Source organism: Pristis pectinata, chromosome 14 (assembly GCF_009764475.1).
Source record: "Pristis pectinata isolate sPriPec2 chromosome 14, sPriPec2.1.pri, whole genome shotgun sequence".
Lineage (NCBI taxonomy): Eukaryota > Metazoa > Chordata > Chondrichthyes > Rhinopristiformes > Pristidae > Pristis > Pristis pectinata.
Window position 1 is genome coordinate 46,445,209 of NC_067418.1, and position 22,560 is coordinate 46,467,768.

The 22,560-nt window shown below is 41.0% G+C and overlaps 1 protein-coding gene across 1 annotated transcript in view; it reads right to left on the reverse strand.

The window, feature by feature from the left end:
• pdhx (pyruvate dehydrogenase complex component X) overlaps positions 1-22,560 on the reverse strand; it is a 174,197-nt gene that overhangs the window by 76,059 nt on the left and 75,578 nt on the right. Inside the window, exon 6 of the mRNA XM_052029617.1 lies at positions 9,593-9,761. Within this exon, the coding sequence (XP_051885577.1) occupies positions 9,593-9,761 (169 nt within the window). The remainder of the gene's footprint in view (positions 1-9,592; positions 9,762-22,560) is intronic.

A 22,560-nucleotide genomic window follows, 5' to 3' on the forward strand; every position in this document is an offset into this window, starting at 1 on the left:
CATTAGCCTGATCGTTTTCTGTAGCAATCCACAATAGTTTAATGACTTTATTTTCAATACACTTGGATTTCCTGCCACCGTTGACATCAACTACAGAGATATTTCACTGCCTTCATTACTTTATCATTCTCTGCTTGTTACTTTCTACTTCTCTCCTTTTCAATTGATGGTAACCTTTTACATTCTTGTAATGCCTGACTGAATTTATTCAGGAACGACTCTCATCTTTCAACTGCCTTTGATTACTTCCTAGACTCTACCATCAGGCTGCAGATTTACTAATGATTTATCTCTCTCTATTGTAGTCAATTCCTTCCTCATTCCTTCAAAGTTAGCTCTGTTTTAAGGCCAAAAACCACCGCTTGACCCTCCTTTTTCCTGTTCCTGATGCCGAGTTATAACCTTTCAAGGGGATCCTCCCTAACCAGCAGATCACTATTCCTGTTTCATTACACAATCAAATTCTGCATTGTATGGTCCACATTAGACTGAAGAAACAGGCTTAGACGTTCTACTGCATTTGCAGTATTTGTATGCAATGCATAATTTCTTTGGAAAACTTAACTGTGAAGCACGATTGGTACTTACTGCATGGTTCTACAAAGCACTTGGCTTTTCTACGGGGTCTTCTGTGCACACACTAACATACCAAGGAGCCCAATGCAAAGTCTTTTCAATTGTGCATGAACTCTCAGTCTCATGCATAATGCAATTTTGCAACGGTGGGCCCATGTTAACGATGGCTGCTAGCATGTTCAGTGTACATTTCCACACAGCAGAGAATTTGTAGATCACTAGGAAATTGTGCTGAGTTATTACTATTTTCTCCTCACAGATTCCTATGCTCCAGACAAACCTCTTCCAATCACTGCCCTGATTGGAGCACAAGATTTACACTAATTTTAAACCAATATCATGAAGAATTAATCAACATTATGTTCTTTTTATATATTTTCTTCTTTGAATGTAATGCTGATAATAACAGTATATATAGGTAATACCTTGAACCAAGCACAAGAACAGAACAACAACTTTAGTACTGATCCTAGCCTTGTTTGGTTGCAATACTCCTCTGAGTCAGAAGGCTGCAGGTTCAAGTCTCACTTGAGATTTGAATATGCAACCCAGGCTGACACTTAAATGCAGTTTTTTAACTGGTGACCTGTTGGAATTGGAGTTTCTCTGGGGATTTGTGGCCCAGTTTACTTTCTCACTAAGGTGACATTACTTAGTTTAAGAGCTTGGGGTGCTCTCCTTGTTGCATTGGCCAATATTTACCTGTCAATCAACATCACTAGAAAAAAAAAGTACAATATTATCACATTCCTGTGGGAAAAGAGGCTGCCATGCCGCTACATTACAGAAGTGTCTAAATTCAAAAAGTACTTAGGTACAAGTAAATGGCTTTAGATAGTTTCGAGGGTGTGAGATATGTTATATAAATACAAATCTGTCCTTAAAACTAAATACAGACAATCATGTGTTCAATTTTGCATAATAACAGCAATGCACAGAATAGAGAAATGGCCAAAGTAAAATCAGTTTTAGTAATATTAATTTTCTATAGACAGAATGGTGCTTCTGTAATTGCAAAGTCCACTGTTATTTTTATCTAAGGGAATTACAGGAACTTAATCAAAATATAGCCCTGATCCAAGAATAACATTCCCAAGGAAAATAGTCAAATATTTATCAGAACTGACTGTATTGGGGATGCATACATGCTCATTTAAATGGATTTTCTTTCTTAAAAATAAATTGTTGTCCAGACCAACTGTAAATGAACATAATATTTATCCTGTTTTGAAATCCATCTAAGCCTTGAACAAGAGTGGGTGTACATACACTTGACGACAATTATTTATTTTAGTCATAGAGTTGTAGAGCACAGAAACAGGCCCTTCAGCCTACCATGTCCACTCCCACCTTTGTGTCCATCTACACTAACCCATATTAAAACTAATCCTTCTGCCTTGCCTGTCTAAATGTCTCTTAAACGCAGTGACTGTATCTGATTCCACCATCTCCTCTGTCAGCGAATTCCAGATATCAACCACTCCATGTGTAGAAAACTTTTTCCTGAAATCCCCTTTAAAACTTAAATCTATGCCCCTTTTATTTTAATATTCCGAAAGATTCAAACTATCTACTCTATTTAAAGTTATATGCCTCTTCTAATTTTATACATCTCTATCAGGTCATCCCTCAGCCTCCATCGCTCCAGGGAAAACAAGCTTGGCCGATCCAATCTTTCCCCATAACTGAAGTTCTCCAATCCAGGGGTGAATCTCCTCTGCACTCTCTCCAGCGCAACCACATCCTTCCTCTGGTGTGCTGACCAGAAGTGCACACAGTGCTCCAAGTACAGCCTAACCAGTGTTTTGCAAAGTTGTAACATAATGTCGCAACTTTTATATTCTTTGCCCCAACCTACGAAGGCAAGCATGCCATCTGCCTTCTTCACCACCTGTGTTGCCACTTTCAGGGAATTATGGAATTGGACCTGTAGGTCCCTTCGCTCATCAACATTCCCTGGTATGCTATCATTTACTGTAAATATCCCAGCCCTATTTGACTTCCCAAAATGAAGCACTTCACACTTGTCAGGATTAAATTCCTTCTGTTAATGCTCTGTCCAACTTTCCATCTCATCGACATCCTGCTGTAGACTTAGACAACTTTCCTTGCTATTCACAACATCACCTATTTCCTTGTCATCCGCAAACTTACCCATTGTACGTCCTACATCCAAGTTGTTAATAAGTATCATAAACACGGGTCCCAGCACTGATACCTCCAGTACAACACTGATCACAGACTTCCAATCAGAAAAGCATCCTTCCACCATTACCCTCTGGCTCTCATCACCAGGCCAATTTTGGATCCAATTAGGCAGTTTGCCTTGGAACCCATGTGCCTCCACATTCTGGACCAGCATCCCGTGTGCGACCTTATCGATGCCTTACTAAAGTCCATGAAGACAACATCTAACACCTTGCCTTCATCAATCTTCTTAGTTACCTCCTAAATAAACTCAAAGGGGCAGGATTTCCCTCATACAAAGCCATGCTGACCATACCTGATCAGCCCATGCCTTTCCAACTGTACGTAAATCCTACCCCTTAGAATTTTCTCCAATAATTTTCCTACCACTGATGTAAGGCTCCCTGGCCTATAGTTATCTCTGCTGCCCTTCTTAAGTAAAAGAACATTAGCTTTCCTCCAGTCCTTTGGCATGTCACTAACAAAGATGCAAAAGCCTCCCTTAGGGCTTTGGCTATCTCTGCCTTGCTTCCCTTAGCAACCTGATTTAAATCTCACCCAGCTTTGAGGATCTATCAACCCTTAGGCATCCCATGACACCTAACACCACCTCCTCCTTATTACTAACCTGCTCCAAACTATCCACATACCCCTCCCTGTACTTACTATCTTCCACATCCTTCTCCTTGGTAAATAGAGATGAGAAGTGTTCATTTAGCACCTCACCCACATTGCCTGGCTCCATGCATTGACTACTCCTTTGGTACCTAAGAGAACCCACACTTACCCTCTTGTTCCTGATATACTTATAGAATGTCTTGGGATTCTCTTTAATCTTACTTGCCAAGGATATTTCATGGCCTTTTTTGTCTTTCTAATTTCTTTCTTAAGTTCTCTACTAAACACTTGTTATTCCTCAAAAGACTCCCTCGATTCCAGTTGCCTTGACCTGCCACATGCTTCCTTTTCCTCCCTGATCAAACCTTCAATATCTTTTGTCATCGAAGGTTCACTAACCTTGTCTTGCCTTTTGCCTTTCACCCTTCACTTGTTGGCACTGAACTAACTCTCTTTTAAAAGACTCCCATGTGGCAGCTGTCATTTTACCCACAAGCACCTGCTCCCAATCTACTTTCACCACGTCTTCTCCTGTGCTATTGAAATCAGCCTTCCCCCAATTCAATACCTTATGTTATGGACTCGGTGAAAGTCCCTTTAAGATAGTGTGTGTGTGTGTGTGTGTGTGTGTGTGTCGTGCTTACGTCAACAGAAGATAAAGGACGTAATGACGTTGTTGAAGAGGTCAGAAGAAAGAGAGAGAGAGAGAAGGGAGAGAGACACCAGCCTGCTAGTGTTCTCTATCGATGGATGAGAAACAACAACTGTGCCTGCCACTGAAATCCATGTATGGAAATTGGAAGTAATCTGGTGGAGTTCACTTTGTTGCTAACCTGTAGAAGGAAACAGGTATTTGTGTGGACGACCACGATTCGGATGCTTTTCGGGGTGAGGAAGTCACTACCAAGTAAACACTGAAGTGTCCTTTGGGTTCCATTGTGGAACATTTGGACTTCGTAATTACTCTCTCTATGTTTCTCTACGTTTACGTCTTATCTTCAGACAACGGTGGTTGTTGAAGAAGCCTTTGCTCATGTTTCACCTTATGGCTTGCGGAACTGAACTTTAAGAACCATTCCTGGACTTGGAGTTTGGGACTTTGCCACACACACACACGAAGAGTTTAGTTTTTGGGGTTAATGTTCAAGGTTTAACATTTTTGAATTTCTAACATACTAACATTTTTACTTTTATTTTTCGTATTATTATAAGTAGTGATTAATAGTTAAAATAGTTTTTAACACTGAAGTATGACTTGGTGTGTTTCTTTTGTTGCTGGTTCGTGACACTTAACTTGAGGACCAACTTTACCCCTTTCTCTAACTTCATGAAACGTATAGAATTATGGTCACCGTTCCCAAAGCGTTCCCCCACTGACACTTCTATCACTTGCCCAGTTTTGTTTCCTAAGATGAGGTTGAGTACTGCCCTGTCTCTAGCGGAACTATCTATTAGAAAAAGTTGTCTCAGAAAACTTTCTTAGACACACTTAACAAATTCCACCCCATTAAAGCCCTTTGCACTAAGGTAATTCCAGACAATACTGGTAAAGTTTAAACCCCTCACTACTAAAACCCTATTACTCTTACAGCTTTCTACGTGTTCCTTACATATTTGTTCCTCTTATTTCCTGGTGACTATTGGGAGGCCTATTGGATAACCCCAGCAAAGTGATCACCCCCTCTTATTACTACATTCTATCCATATGGCCTCATTTGCTGATTCTTCCAGGATATCCTCTCCAACTACTACCATTATGTCCTTCCTTATCAGTATTGTGACACCCCCTCCCCCCCACCTTCTTGTTTTGCATTGTCACACCTGAAACTTCTATACCCTGGAGCATCCTATTTGTCATTGATTACTACTTAAGGATCTCAAACTAATATATACATCTTTTTTTTAAATAGATCTGCATGAACCAATTTATAAAAATGATAGAGAATGATCGGAGACTTTGGTCACTCAGAATGTGAGCTAATAATGGGAAGACCATAGCCACTATTTTGGTTCCCACCACAAGCTCTGTGCTTAGCCACTCCATTCTAGTTGAGGCCAAAGCAAGTAACTACAGCCTTGGTGTGATATGTCACTTGCAGGGGAGCTCCCAATCTCATATCTGTGCCATCTCCAAGTCATCCCCAGAGCTATTCCTGCCTCAGCTCATCAGCTTTTAATCCTCAGTCATGTCTTTGTTAATAAACAGGTTAATAAATACGACATTGTGGCAATCACCGAGTCATGGCTTTATGATGGATGTGATTGGGAACTGAATGTCCAGGGGTGCACAGTGTATAGGAAGGATAGGCAGGTAGGCAGAGGGGGAGGTGTGGCCATGATGGTTAGTAGCGATATAAAATCAATAGAAAGGAAGGACATTGGGTCAGAGGAGGTGGAATCCTTATGGGTGGAGCTAAGTAATAGCAAGGGTAAAAGGACAATAGTAGCAGTCATATATAGGCCCCCTAATAGCAGTCACCAAGTGGTCGATAAGTTGCAGTTTGAGATAGAAAAAGCGTGCCAGAGTGACAATGTGAAGATAATTATGGGGGATTTTAACATGAAGGTGGACTGGGAAATCCAGCAAGGCGGTAGAACTCAGGAGAGTGAGTTTGTGGAATGTCTAAGGGACGTTTTTCTGGAGCAACTTGTTGATGAGCCCACCAGGGGATCGGCTGTTTTGGATTGGGTGCTGTGTAATGAACCGGAGGTGATTAGGGAACTAAAGGTAAAGGAACCATTGGGAACTAGTGATCACAATATGATTGAGTTCAGTTTCGAGTTTGAGAAGGAGAAGCTGATAACTGGTGTATCGATATTTCAGTGGAACAAAGGAAATTACAATGGCATGAGAGAGGAGTTGGCCCAAATTGATTGGAAGAGTAAGCTAGCTGGAGGGACGGCGGAGGAGAAATGGAAGGAATTTCTACAGGAAATAAGGAAATTGCAGGATAGATATATTCCAAGAAATAAGGTTTTGAATGGAAAAAAGCCACAAATGTGGATAACGAGAGAGGTGAAGACTAAAATAAAAGCAAAAGGGGAGGCGTACAAAGAAGCAAAAATTAGTGGGAAAACAGAAGACTGGGAAGCTTTTAAAAACCTGCAGAGAGAAACTAAGAAGGTCATTAGGAAAGAAAAGATGAATTATGAAAGGAAGTTGGCGGATAACATTCGAAAGGATACTAAGAGTTTTTTTTAAATATATAAGGAGTAAAAGAGAGACACGGGTTGATATAGGTCCAATTGATAACGGTGCAGGAGATATTATAATGGACGATAGAGAGATGGCAGAGGAATTGAATGAATATTTTGCATCGGTCTTCACCGTGGAGGACATCAGCAATGTGCCGGTTAGTCAGGAGTCTCACGAAATGGAACTGAGTTCAGTTGAGATTACTAGGGAGAAGGTGCTAGGAAAACTAAATGGGCTAAAGACTGATAAGTCTCCCGGACCGGATGAGGTGCATCCCTGGGTTCTGAAGGAGGTGGCTTTAGAGATAGCAGAGGCATTGGTGATAATTTTCCAGGAATCGATAGACTCCAGCATGGTTCCGGAGGACTGGAGGGTCACAAATGTAGTTCCGCTGTATAAGAAAGGAGGGAGGCAGCATAAAGGAAATTACAGACCTATTAGTCTGACGTCAGTGGTGGGAAAGTTATTGGAATCTATCCTCAAAGATGGGGTTATGGAATACCTAGAGGCGCAAGGCAAGATAGGTCCTAGCCAACATGGTTTTGTGAAGGGAAGATCCTGCCTGACCAACCTATTGGAGTTTTTTGAAGACATCACAGGTAGGGTGGATAAGGGAGAGGTGGTAGATGTTGTGTATCTAGACTTTCAAAAGGCCTTCGATAAGGTGCCTCATAAGAGACTGATTAATAAGGTCAGAGGTCATGGAATTACAGGTAGGATAACAGAATGGGTGGAGCATTGGCTGGTTGGCAGGAAGCAAAGGGTGGAAATAAAAGGATCTCGTTCTGGTTGGCTACCGGTTACTAGTGGTGTGCCGCAGGGGTCGGTGTTGGGGCCGCTCCTTTTTACCTTGTACATTAACGATTTGGATGATGGAATAAATGGTTTCGTGGCTAAGTTTGCGGACGACACCAAGATAGGTGGAGGAGTAGGGAGTATTGAGGAGATAGGAAGGTTGCAGAGAGACCTAGATAGTTTAGGAGAATGGGCAAGGAAATGGCAGATGAGATTCAATGTTGAGAAATGTGCAGTTGTACACTTTGGAAACAGAAATAAGCGGGCAGATTATTATCTAGAAGGAGAGAAAATTCAAAGTACGGAAGTACAAAAGGAATTGGGGGTACTCGTGCAGGATACCTTAAAGGTTAACCACCAGGTTGGATCGGTGGTAAAGAAAGCGAATGCTATGTTGGCATTCATTTCGAGAGGTATAGTGTATAAAAGTAAGGAAGTGTTGATGAGGCTCTACGGGGCACTAGTGAGGCCTCATTTGGAATACTGTGCGCAGTTTTGGGCCCCACATCTTAGGAAGGATGTGCTGACATTGGAGAGGGTTCAGAGGAGATGGATGATTCCAGGAATGAAAGGGCTTACGTATGATGAGCGTTTGTCGGCTCTTGGACTGTACTCACTGGAGTATAGAAGAATGAGAGGGGACCTCATAGCGACATTTAAAATGTTGATAGGAAAGGACAGAGTAGATGTGGCTAGGCTGTTTCCCTTGGTGGGTGAGTCCAGGACCAGAGGGCACAATCTTAGAATTAGAGGGTACAGTTTCAAAACAGAGATGAGGAGAAATTTCTTTAGCCAGAGGGTGGTGAATTTGTGGAACTCCTTGCCACGTACAGCAGTGGAGGCCAGATCAGTGGGGGCTTTCAAGGAAGAGATATGTAGATATCTAAATAGTAGGGGTATCAAGGGATATGGGGATAAGGCCGGAAATTGGGGTTAGAATAGGTTTTTTTTTCTCTTCCCCCCCCACCCCCCATTCCCCATTTCTCATTTCTTTTTTTCCCTTTTCCTTGGAGCAGACTCGATGGGCTGAACAGCCTGCTTCTGCTCCCTTGTCTTGTGATCTTGTGATTTTTAGGCTTGCCTATTTCAAAACACTCCAGGTTTTCTTATCTCCATAAACTTAAAAAGCAGCCCAAATACTTCTGTGCATAACCTAACAGTGTAAAATCTTGCTCACCCATCACCACTCGCTGACCTATTCTGGCTTTCAGTTAAGTATGCCTTGATTTTAAAATTCTCATTCTTGTTTTCAAGTGCACTCATCGCCTTGCCTATACCTATCTCTGTAACCTTCACCAGCCCTGCTAACTAGTCCAGTTCTGGTATCTTGTGCATTGCTGATTTGAAATGCCACACACTGCATAGCTGTGTTTTCAACTGCCTAGGCTTTATACTCAGTATATGAGAGAGAATAGGTTACAGGTAAATAAATGAGAGAATGAGACTGATATGATAGCTCAGAGAGCTGGTATAAACACAATGGACTGAGTAGCCGACTTCATTGTTGTAAGAAAATATGGAGACACTCCTACACTTTTCTTTCTTCCTTTTAAGGTGATCCTAAAGTGCAATCCCTAGTACTTTCTATGAAGCTGGGTGTTAAATTTCATTTGGCCATGTTTTATGTGAAGTACCTTGGGGCCTGTCATATTAAAGGCCATCTACATACAGGCAAGTTGAGGTGGGTTCTTCGTCTTGACTTCCTTCATGCTAAGAGTGCAACATTGGTTAAAAGCTGTTGCATGCAGGAGGAATTCCTGATGGGATTAGGGAGGGGATGAAAGAAGGGAAAGAGAAAGACAGAGAGAAAAAGAGAGGAAGAAGAAACGAGAAAGGTGAATATATTGCAGAGAGTGGCAAAGAAATTTCATCTTAATAGTCAGGGTATCTTAATGGATTTTTGAAAAATAGTCTAGTCTTTGTTCCAATGCCAAAAACCATGGTAGCTATTTTGCACATTAAGATAGCCACATCTGGTAATGTCAAGGAGTCTGCATAGAGTAGTTGATACATCAAGGAAGCTACATACAACATCATTAGTATATCTGACTGTTGCCTTTAGCTACTGGGATTAACATCAATGCGTACATTTCACCTGTGTGGTTTGTCTATTTTTTCAGTATCTATGCAAACAGCAAAGAAAGTTCTTACGAAGTTAAATAATGTACCTACTAAAAATATCTGCCTCCATTCTATTGAATTTGATTCATAAAATCTCACCGGAGCCAACGGCTGTCCTGGGATGGAGATTGGTGGAGTGGATGGTCTACCATATGGAGGGGCACCCGATGCTACTTGAGGTGTCTTCAAAGTGGGCTGCACAGGGGCAGCGGCTGTTGCCCTCGGTGCTGACATGCTTCCTTTTTGCTTCAGCATATTCAGGGCATCCCTATAAAATACGAAGATACTTTGTCATACAAAGCAAGCACAATTTTTTAAAGGTTATAAGGTGTCTCCTGGCCCACACATCATATATGAAAGGTGACTACAGTTGTCACTTGTACTCAGCGCCAAAGCGACTTCCTTTAAGTTGCTGAAAACTTGGTTTATCAGGCTGAATGTGGAAGCTGTCAGATAAGCAGGAAAGCTACGCTCATTCAGGCAGCTCCAAGCACAACAAAAGGAGTTCCTTCTCATCTCCCTAACCCCACTCTCCTTTAGAAATGCTTCTCAAACCCAAAGTCATTGACAAAGCTTTTGATCATACTTCCCAGCATTCCCTTTGTTGTCTTAGTCTCTCTCTCTCTCTCTCATTGCAACTCTATTAAGTTGAAGATACTGCTGAGTTGAAGACTATATGTTGGCATTTCTTATCACCCAGACTAAATCTTTGTAGTATTTGTATTATAACTGTACTTTTCCATTTCTCCAATAGTTTAGGACCAAAAACGATGCAAATTGCAAGTCTGAAAAAATAGTATTCCTCTATGTTGTTTAATGGCACCTCATTACACCATCTCGCACGGTAGTGTAGTGGTTAGCGTAACGCTATTGCAGCACCAGCGACCCGGGTTCAATTCCGGCCACTGTCTGCAAGGAGTTTGTATGTTCTCCCTGTATGTCTGCGTGGGTTTCCTCCGGATGCTCTGGTTTCCTCCCACATTCCATAGGCATATGGGTTAGGAAGTTGTGGGCGTGCTATGTTGGCGCTGGAAGCGTGGCGACACTTGCGGGCTGCCCCCAGAACACTCTACTGTGTGTTTCCATGTACATGTGACTAATAAAGATATCCTATCCTTTGGAGTTCATTTTAAAAGGACTAATCAATACTTTCAACATTCCTCCAACATGGCTATCATGAGCTTGCATCAAATCATGGAAAACGGCAGATGCTGCAGTGCAATTGCAACTGCATCCTGGTCCGCCCGTGGCATGGGCCCAGCCTTCAACAGGAAAAGCACAGCTACGGGTTGCTCACCAAAGACAACTGCAGATCTGGCAAAGGGGTAGCACTGCAGCAGCACCGTGTGAGCTCAAATAAAGCCAGTCAAGGATCGTTACATCTTTAAACCAGGGGTACAATCAATTAAGAGATTATGCTTTCTTATTGTCCAGTTTAAGGTGCAGATTTTGATGAAGAGTACCAGGTTTAAACATACAGGCCTTCCATGTTCCAAGCAAGTTGTGTTAATATCAGCCAAGATAAGGGGCTTTTGACCTTAAATGTGCAGGTTAATTGAGATCATCCATTTTGCTTGGCTCAGAAACTTCGTCAGTCTTCTCAAAAATCATAACATTTAATTTAAAACGAACAAAACATTTCCTGGATGACCTGGCTTTAAAAATACAACATTCATCACATGATGAATGAAGCTTTCTTTAAAAAAAACCATCAGAGTTTTCAATTGTTAACAGCTGTTTTTTGTACTTCAACCTTGAGCAAACAAGGCCTGAGATGGAACCATATCCCAGCAGCATTTGAGTTATAACAAAAGTGGTGCAGGGAGTGGGGGGCACGGATGATAAAGAGGGGAAGATGAGGACAATAATGTGGAGGAGGGAATGAGGAGGCTGGAGGTGGGGGGAAGGATCAGGTATCAGAAGGGAGGGGATTGGTCAGGGTGTGGGTTGGCTGCTGGTGGTGGGTGATGGTGCCTGTGAGGGCTGTTGGGGTGGGGCAAGTGGGTAGAGTCAGTAAGTTGGTTGGCTGAGGTCAAGAGTTGGGTTAGGTTGCTGCAAGCCTTAAACTTTACTGTTGTTTCGAGAAGGCACCAACACACAAAAGTTTCCCCACTGTGCCCAGGCAGAAAGTTTCTCCATAAGTCTCATGCGGGAAGCTCAATAAAGTAAAGCAATTCAGTTACAGCAAAAGCCCGGCATTAAAATTACTGCTGAAAAGAATAATTATTTTATTATTTTAAATTATTTAAATAATTAGGCTTGAAAGATTATTTCTATTGCATTTAAATATCAAAACCTTGCCAGCTAGAGACTGTTCATGCTTGATCTGCTTAAAATATTAGAAATAGTTAAGTAAGTTAATTTTTTCGCCATTCAGAAAATGTTTTATTTCCAATTCTAGAACAGCTTTAATATTAAGGAAAAGACCTGGAGGTCTCACTTTCCTGTGCTGGACAAGGCATTCAATGTGAAGCAGCTTTGTGCAGTTCACGCTTATTTAACATACCAGTTGCAATGAAAAAACATCAGGTGGACCTAATATTTTGGAAAGTTCCTGATTTAATTATTTTTAAATATGAGTTTAAATATTTTTTTTAAATTAAGGCACTGCTATGTTTTACTGAGTCTATGCAAGCTACCTTACTTGTCAGAAAATAAGTATATTTGAAGAGAATTTCTGCTCTGAATGCAGGCAGTGAAATGAGTGCAGATTGTGCCCATCTTTGGAAGTGCTTTCTCTCCTGTAAGTTCCCACTCAAATTCATTTGCTGTTCCAAAATGTCACAACTACCATGTGACATTACAATCTCGCAGTGTCTTAAAACACTGTTCTGTTAAAAAAAAACACAACAGTTTTAAATAGCATTCTTAGTAGTAACAAGGTGTAGTTGATAATAGAGCTAAAAATATGGTTAGCTCGTGGTAAATTTTTATAATCACCATCAACTCTCCAGTCCATAAGCAACTTCATTCTTTATTCAATAGTTAATTGTTACCTGTTGCCTACAGATCCATTTTATTCACGCACAATGGTGCAGATTTCAGTTTAAGGCTTCAGCTGCCTTTTGCCTGAGAACAAAACTCTCAGGAGGAATTGAGGCAATTTTGTTAATTAAAATATCCAATCAGACCGGTTGTAGGTGCACAGCTGCACTGTCCTATGGGCGCTGCGCCCAACACATTAGTGTCCTGACAACTTCTGTCTTTTTCTGTTGGAACAGAGCTCACAGAGCAAAATGTATCTGGTTCATGAATTGGATAGAAAACAAAACTTAATGCAAGAAAACAAACTGCTAATAAAAACTCCATCTTTTCAGTATCTATGAGGTAGACTGACATTCAGCTGATCATTTGTCTAAACTTAAAACAAACAGCTAGTAGGAGATGCAAGAAGAGCAGTCAAAAGGAAAGCCAGATACTCTACAACCATAGTTAATATTGCTTAATGCACAGCAAAAGGCAATGCCATAACATATTTTTATATTTTGGATCTCTTTTTTCCAAAAGTCTGAATAAATTAAATATTTAAGTTCTAAATATTATTTTTAAGAGTATGGAGAGTAAGGAAGCCACACAACAAAAAAATTAGGACTTATAAGAAGATGTCCCATCTTTCCACAGGGGACAAAGCTTTACCTACAGCTGAAATGGCTTTTTCTACCTGTTTTTGCTAGTAACCCACGTGGGTGTTTAAACTCACTAATATTTTTAAGTATCTTTGTGCCACAGATTAACAATGTGCTATATTGTCTTTTTAATTTTGCGAACACACATTTTAATTTTTTTCAATTGTCTCTTCTGTGTAAACAAAAAGCAAAAGGAATGAGAGAATAAGTATGTTCCACAAATTTGAAAGGAAATGATATAACTGGTAACGTTGCAGGAATGATCTCAGGATTAGACTCACCTCGGGGTCAAGGATTAAGCAGAGTCATCTGACCACGAGTTGAGATTTCTTTCTTAAAATCAGACTACAGAAGTTGTCTCTTGCATGTAAGTATTGGACAGATTGGAAACAAAACACTCTGCAGTTAATGAAAGGCGAGAGTTAATTGTCCGTCACATTTTTAATTCAGTAAGATGATTGACTACACAGATGGACATTTTCAGGTTTACCGTGTCTGGTACTCACTGGGAAAGTGACAAATCTAATGTGGGAACTCTGAAGATGAATGGAGTGCCGCCTGCTGTTGAGATTGGAAAAGCACAGTACATTTCCCCTCATTTTACAATCGTCTGACTGGGATGATGTCTGATCTTGGTATCTCATTGGATCTCTAGTATCTACATCTCTGTTATAATGTTTTGAAGCAGAATGACCTTTAGAACATTTTCATGCCATGGAATTGCTATTTTAAAAAGTCACACATCCAGCTTGCACGAAACTGCAGCATTCATTAACTGAGCTAGCTCAAGGCTGAGGAGGGAATGGTATGCACAAATCAACGACTATTTCAACACTCCAGTCAGGTGCTTTATTACCATTTTGAATGGTGCCGGTGGTGGTGAAATAATTATTTCAATGCAGGTGACAATCTTCAAAATCAATGCTTTAACAAACTTAAAACAAAGAACTAAGGAATTATGGTGACATTCTTAGTCCTTTCACACACTAGATTCAATTTTTCATCCAGTAAGTTACACAATTCAAAAGCAGATTTAATTAGGATTCCACAAGTATTCTGAAAACTGAGATACATTAAATTCAAATCAGAAACATCTTCTTATACAGTCAGATTGGAATTTGCTTGTCTCTCGATCGACCCACCCAATTACTGGATTACTGACCTCATTACCAAAACATTCTGGCCCTCTGATATGGATCTGAATAATTTACCACAGCACCAATACTCCAGTGATTAAGTTGCTAGTTTTGTCTTCTTTTAAAATAAACAATAGTTTACATTCAGAAGGCATATAGCTGTTATCTGTTTCTATTTAACTGTGCTAGACTGAACAGAAAGATATTGGTAACTGAACCTTCATACATGGCAACAGACTTTAGTAATCCTCAATGGACAATCCTCAATATCTAGCCATTGTACTGCAGGTTACAGACGCCTGACTTCTGGACACCCCTATATATGAACGAGCTCCCATAACATTATTGAATTCAAAAATCCGACCCACGTATATACGTTCATTCTTTCGTACGGCAGAACTAGTTTATTCCCTCTCTCCACTTTTAGTAATTGTTCTTTCTGATCAGCCACATGGGCTCCTGATGCCATTCATTACAATACCGTGGAGGTGTGGTTACCATATCGAGTGATTTTGTTCATATCTTCTGACTATTGGACAAAATTAACTTAAGGACGTTTGCAAAAACAGAACCCGTTTGTAACCTGGGCCTTTATGTTTATTATAAAGGTATTGCAGCAGGGTGGAGAAGTTAACTGGGAGTTTTGAAGGTGCAGCTAGCTCCAAAGGATTAACCCAGCTTTCTCTTTCGGATGCCAATCAACTCTTGTGTATTTCAAGCATTTTTAATTTCTACTTCAGATTTCAATACTTTTATTTTCTATAATAGGAGTGTTATACTATTGTGAAACTGTACATTGCACTAATTCTGACAAGTACGAGGTGATGCAGTTTGGGAAATCAAATAAAGATAGGATGTGCAAAGTAAATGATGAACAGAGGGACACTAGGATACAAATTCATAGTTCCTGAATGTGACAACACGGATGGATACGATGGTGAAAGAGGCGGTAAAGGTGGGATTACGGGATACCAGCCTTGATTAGTTGGGGCATGGAATACAAGAACCGGAAAGTTCTAAACATTGGTGAGGCCGCATCACGAATATTGTACGCAGTTTGGCTGCCGCAGTCCCCAAAGGATGTGGCTGCTTTGGAGAGATTACTGAAAAAATTCACCAGGATGTTGCCTGGGATGGACGCACCTGTTATGAGGAGAGACTTGATAGGCTGGGTTTGTTTTCCTTGGAGCAGAGAAAGTCAAGGGGGTGGGGCATCGGGGGAAGACGGGAGGAAACCTGATGGAGATGTACGAAATTATGCAGGGCATTGATAAGGTAGATAGTAGTGAACTTTTCCCCATAGCAAAGGTATCTATAACCAGAAGGCATGAGTTTATGGTAAGGAAGATGTTTAGAGGGGATATCAGGATGAATTTCTTTCACCCAGAAGGTGGTTGGAATTTGGAACGCACTGCCTGAAAGGGCGGTGGAGACGGAGACTCACAATTATCTTAGAACTGCCAAGTAATAGAAGGCTATGGACCAAGTGCTGGCGAATGGGAATAGTATAGCTGGGTACTTGATAGTCCAAATGTACAGGGTGGGCTGAAGAGCCTGTTTCTGTGCTGTATGACTCCGGCTCTAAAAACTGCTACATCATTTTTCAAATAATCATATTTGAGAGCACAATCGAACTATAAATCACTTCGAGTTTGAAATACATGTAGGTAAGCTGTCCAGAGTTTGTACTTTTGGTCTCTGTGCCTGAGCCAAACAGGACAGTGCTATGTGGAGTGAAAGAGAAAGACGGTCGTCCCAGTGAGACAGCTGTCTACTTCAGCCAGCTCATGTCTGGAAACAGCACATGCCTGTGAGCAGATTGTCATCTGCATACCTTATGGTATAAAAGACATTAAAATTGCATCGAGCTGGATGCATTCAATTCTAACATTCGATTTGGGAATAAAAAAATTCTAATTACTGACTTGGGAGAAAATACTCAACATTTTTGTTGTAATACATGGTGGAAAAGTAGAATTCAATCCAAATCTCCTCCACTGCCTAAAACCCGCCTCTGCTAGAGACAAAGGCTGTGGATGCTTGGCAGTTGATAGGTTTTGCTTTAGCAATGACATCAAGGGTTATGGAAGGAGAGTAAATTGTTAAGATACAGATTAGCCACAATCTATCTGAATGGGGGAGAAAACTTAGATTCCTGCTCAGTCACCAGATGATCACCTGGAGTTATCTTCTATATTATTTAACACCAGGGAAAACGCAATCCCCTGACCTGACCCCTGAGCAGACGCTGAATGAATGAACTGGCTCCTTCTGCACTACCTGGATTGATTATACAAGGAGGGAGATAGAATAATAGTTGGATGTCTGCAGTCAGCTGTCTCCGTTTTCTCCTGTCTCACTGTCTCGGAAATCTGCAGCAAATGTCCCTGACAACTGTGGATGGTAATTAGACCAGTACAAACTTGGAATCCAGAACTCACCTGGGAGATGGCACACATTCAGGGCTACCTTCACAAAAATCCCATTATCAGTGACCAATAATGGATTGTTTGTATTATTATAAGCTGCAGCCCATTCATTGTTCAAGTCCGGGTTTTGCAAGTTCTCAGACATAAAATGAAACAACTCCTTTTATTACAGGAATATTTATCTGGTTTAGTTCCCCCTCAGTAATTCTCACCTACTGATTATCCCAACCAGTGTGCAAACAATAACTCACCCGAGGATGATGATAGCAGGAAACATTCTCTTTCCTGAAAGTCATAATCAGGGTCCTTGAGGTCAGGTATGCCTCTACTAGCTGCCGCCATATTGCCCGAGGGACACTTGCAGGTCATTGCTGGGCTACAGAGTAAATTATCCCAATAATTTATCATTGCTCCATTGCAGAGATTGACAGCTTAATGCTAATTAATGCATTGACCAGAGTTATTTATAGGTGGGTGGATTACTTGAAAAATACTCAAGGCAACTTGCATGTCATATGCACCCAGGGCAGCTAGGGCACAATTAATTTTAAAAAAGTACTTCCCTGTATTTAAACAAAAATTTTTTTAAAAATCTGCATTTTTTTGCTTCTATATAATGATTTGAAATCAGGCAATTTTATTTTCAATATTTTCCCTGAAAACATCGATCAAACTGCAGTTTCAATAAATATATTCACATGGAGTAGAAAAAAAATCTTATTCATAACTCTTTATAATGACAGGCCTGGAAATTCTGCCTCCCCTTTAACACCACCTGCAGGCTTATGCAAGCTGTCATTTCAGAATGAAACAGAATTTACTTCAGCTCTCCTGATAGCTGAGACTTGAATCTAAATCATAAATAATTGGCACACAATTGTGTTTATCAACTCGCTAACAAAAAAATCCAATTCAGACATTTAGATATTCAGATATTATAGTGCACTAACTGTCACTCAAACAAAATGCCCAAAAGCATTCAATACCTGAGATTATTCTTTCCAGGGATGAGCTCAGGATTGTGCATATCAGAGATGCCTTTGGAGGATATTAATCCCTCTCAGAAATTGTAGTGCTGTATGGTGGATATTCAGTAATAAATTAAAAAAAGTAAGACTCTGTTTGAAGTTTTTCCTGAGCAGACAGAAGGAAACCACTGAACTTAGAACAGTACAGTACAGGAACAGGCCCTTCGACCCACCATGTCTGTACCAACCATGATACCGATCTAAACTAACCCCATCTGCCTGCACATGGTCTGTATCCCTTTATTCTCTGCTTGTTCATGTGTCGGTCTGAATGCCTCATTAACATGCTTCTACCACATCCTATGGCAGCACGTACTGGGCACCTACTGCCCTCTGTATAAAAAACTTGCCTCACACATCTCCTTTAAGTGGTTTTGAAATGTGACAGGTACAATCCTGCACTTGACTGTGCAAGTGTCTGTGTACACATATGTGTTTATGCATATTCATTACAGCACAGATGGACACAATCACATGCTGGCTCTTTATAAAGCAACCTCATCAGTGCCATTCCCCTGCTTCTTTTACTTACACCTTCTGATACATGTATACCTCACATTCATGAAACAAAACTAAAAATATATATAAAACCATACAAGTTAATGAAGATTGCCTATTCATGCATTAAAGTATTTAGCTTGTATCAAGAACCTATTGATTCTATGGAACTAATCCGGCAGAATCAGATTTGACTTTCTTCTGGTTGCTGCAACTGTCAAGGACAAAAAGGGCTGAATTACATATTAATTATTAAAGCTTCATTTGAGGAAGTGGCTGCCTAAACGTACAGAGCCGGACCTTTCAATGACCAGCAAGTGGCCCAAACTTGCCAGTTGCTTGTTCTCGTTCCAGCGTGGTCCCAGGTGCAGCCTGCTGATGAGAGGCCGGTTCCCAGCTGACTGGTGAGGCCCAGTGCAAGGGCCCTTCTGATCACAAATGGCTGGTTCTGCCCCTGACAACTGAGAGACCTAACTCTCTGGTTCACCATCTATCAATACTCCCAAATGACAGAGTGCTGTGGAAAGCATTCTAACAATGTCAATTTTATTGTACACGTTTCACACCAGACTCTTAAACTTTCAGTACTTCTTAGCCCTGCTTTTTTGCTTATCCTTGTAATATTTCTTAAGCTGAAATGGCATTGAAATGTTCAATGGTCAATCCTAAATAATCGTTCGTCTTTAAGAAATGATTGTTGAGACCATTTTATGATTCTTGCCTTGTGTAAGTGGGTGAAGTTTTAAATAAACTTTAGCTGAAGAGAGGTGTTAAGATGGCTGCACTAATCTCCATCAGGATGAACCACCGGTGGAGCAAGTGAACTCACTCCAGTAATATGTACCCTGTGACCAAAGGAGAAATGATTCTGAAGAATAAATTAGTGAAATAGTAGAAAGTACAAAAAAAAGATGGCAAGTACAAATGCAAATATAGTAAAACAATAATCTGTTAGATGACTATCCAGATGTCTTGATGGTCCAGTGCCTGGCTTCCCATGCTCTCTTGAAACTCACTGGAACCCCAATTCCCACGTTCCCTTTAAACTCATCAGACCCTATTTCCCGTGAAACTTGCTGGGTTCACTGGAAAATTTACTATAATATTGAGTAACATCTCAAGTGAGTTAAAAGTGTGTTGGGGTATTGATAAAAAATAACACTCAAAAGTCTGGAAAATCTGCCGGTCTGGCACCACTAAAGTCCAGTGTGTGCCAGATTATCAGAACTATGAATTGAATGGCAATTGATTAACTCCTTGATTGGCCCAGCAGGTAGATGACAAGAGAAGCAAGGGTTAGTGGGTAACTTAAGTGTTCTGGGAGGGGAAGTCAATGGAAACACTTGTTCCTCATACCATTTAATAGCCCAAGATAGACATTTGCTGGTTTGGATGTCAGGTTAGGACCTGAGCTTGTTAGATGGGTGAAGTGGTCAGAAACAAGTCGTACATATCATCACGATCTCTTCCATATCATAAATCCAAGAGCAACTTTAGTGCAGACTGCAAGGACCAAGACATTTGTTTGCCTCCCCACTCCTCAACACAATGGCAACAAATGTGCGCTGCCCTGCTGAACCCTCAGCTTCACGGGTGCAGCCTCTGGCATTGGTGGTCACCAAATTGCAAGACTGGCACTCCAGCTCAGATGAACTGGTGAGTTCCCCTGCAGAAAAGCCTGTAAACGACGATAGACTGGGGCAAGGAGGGATGTAAACATCAGACCAGCTTTGTCAGATCCGCTCACTCTTGCAAATTGTAAATCAGATCCAACTTATTTTTGACTGCATAAAGTGAAATAAAACCCAAAGGCCAAAAGAGAGGCCGACTTAAAAGGCATGGTAGAGCTGCTCTTGTCTGCCATCCTGGAGTAAAATCCAGCTGCTGGACAAGTGTGAAAAGCTTTCTTCGTGTCCAAATCTATAAATCTACTTACACTGAGATTAGTGAGAGCTTTGCTTTGATCAATAAAAAGGTCAGTACAGATAATTCTCAAATCATTCAGCCTGTAAAGGAGCGATTACAGAGGAACTTTACTTACTATTAAAATATGTATAAAAACTTACTATTAAAATATGTATAAAACAAAAGCTAATATATAAAGATTTCATCCAGCTCCTCAAAACACAAAAAAATTGTACGGATAAACACATACCACAGTCCTCAAAAACTTCTCAAAGTTGGTATCTCAATATTTTTGTACTCTAAATTATACAAACATTACAGAAAAATGTTAATATGCTGACATGTAGATAAAAATTAGAAAACTATTTGCGTCGGTTCAAGAACAAAAATGCTTTGTATACGTTCAGAACTGTTGAAACCCTGTGTGTGAACAGTTCTCTATTGATGTAATGAGGGTTGGCAAACACCAGGTGGCATGATGTAGCAGGTTCTGAACTGTTCATGCCAACCCTTATCTCCCATCTTGTTTTCCTGTCCTCCAGGCAAATATTTCACTTCTTCAAAAGTGTTCACCAGCTGCAATCTTGTAAAGTTGTGACTGTTCTCTCCTTTCAGGCCTTTCCAGCCCGTTCGATCTTCCTCTGTCCCTGTCTCGGGATTTCCCTCTTCTTAGTCCTGTAGCCTTGCCACACATCCAATGGTTAACCTGATCACCATAGCAAATTTATAGTCTTGGCCCACTCCCCAGTTGTGCAGCTTTCTTTCAAGTTTAGCAATGGTTTGCATCTGGGATTGCACACCCACCTTTTCTTCAGACTCCTGGACCACCTTGGTTGTTACTCCCCTCAAGCCCTACGGCAGACATAAGCCCAGAAAATGTGCACCAAAATGGTGCTGCATGAAGGACCTGTGTCAGTTTGTCCTAACGACATTTACCTCATCCATTTATTTCATGCAAGCACAGAGGTGCCAACTCTTGTATTTAGCAAACATTAAGAATTGATTAATTTCAGGAGCTATGCACATCTGATGAAGCTAACTGACAGTGCAGGGGACATTGACACTGAATCCAACCCTGGAAGTTATTCCACAGCTTGGGGGTATTGCCAAGAGCAATAAAAGCACAGACACAGAAACAGGATTTATTCCAGTAATCCTCAAAATCCTGGTGGAATACCCACAAGGATTTCCATGTTAAGGAAGCCTCAGTGGGTGGAATAAAAACAGAAAATGCTGGAAAAGGTCAGCAGGTCAGATAGCATCTGTGGAAATATTCAACAGTTTGGGTCTGTGACCCTTTGTTTTGCTCCCTCAGTGGGTAGAGATGGTCAGAGAGATATGTGCTCAGTGATGCCCCAAGGCCCTGATCCCAGTGCCACATAAATCGAATAGCTTCAAACCCAGGCTGGTGGTATGATTTTAACCTGTCACTTAAAATTCCTACTCCATATTGTTGGCAAGATCCTGTTACGTCCAGACATACACGGTCCTGTTGCTTGTGCCTGAAGCAAGTAGTATGGAGCCCCCAAGTAGACTGCAGAATTATAAGGCCTGCCCTGACATCAAATCCAGGCGAGGAATTTCTTCATTGTACTCTGCTCCCATTCTCATTCTCCCCTTCTAATTGCTGCACATCAGGCAAAAGTTGTATCTTCAAGGTGGCCAGGTTATAGACCATGGAGAAGATGTGGTACTCTTTGTCAAGTTCCACAGAGTACATCCCGAGTGATCCAGACAGCAGGATCTCGTGTTGGGGACATTAGTGTACTTTTCTTGAAGTTTCCACATGTCCTATGGATGTAATTGTAAACTTGCTCTCCAGCACAGCCAAGAGCCTGGACTGGAGTTAGGAGCCAAGGATAGAAGGGACAGCCTTTACGCCTGTATCCTTCAAAAATCTTCTTTCTATGTTGCACTGCAGATGAAATACAGTGAAGTACATCAGAGGCAGAACGTGTCAGAGCCACATATAAAAATAAGGATCTTCTGTTGACTGTCAACACCATCTGCATGCTCAGGAAGTGATAACCTTTATGGTTCATGAAGAGCATCAGATCCACATGTGGAGATGACTTCCCCTCTACTTGGATAATACACATCTGCAACAGCCTGTATGCTGTTGCTGCTTTTAATGACCCAGAAACTAAGTAGCTCAGAATAACAATGTCTAAATAACAATTTCGTTCTTCCTCATAGACAGAGCAGACCAAGCTTGGATGCCAGGCTGGGGTTGCACCTGCAGAAGGTGACTGATTCATGACTCCTAAAAGGCAGTTGAGGGACGTTCACTCCTAGCCACACCCCTCTGCCCTTCCTCCTGTGAACTCCTCTGGTAAAACAACCTTGGTTCTGACTCCATTATTCCTGCTCCATGTTGTGCAGAATATCCAATGGGGCCCCTAAAGAATCTGACAAGCAGCAACAAAAGACACTCAGACTTGGAGG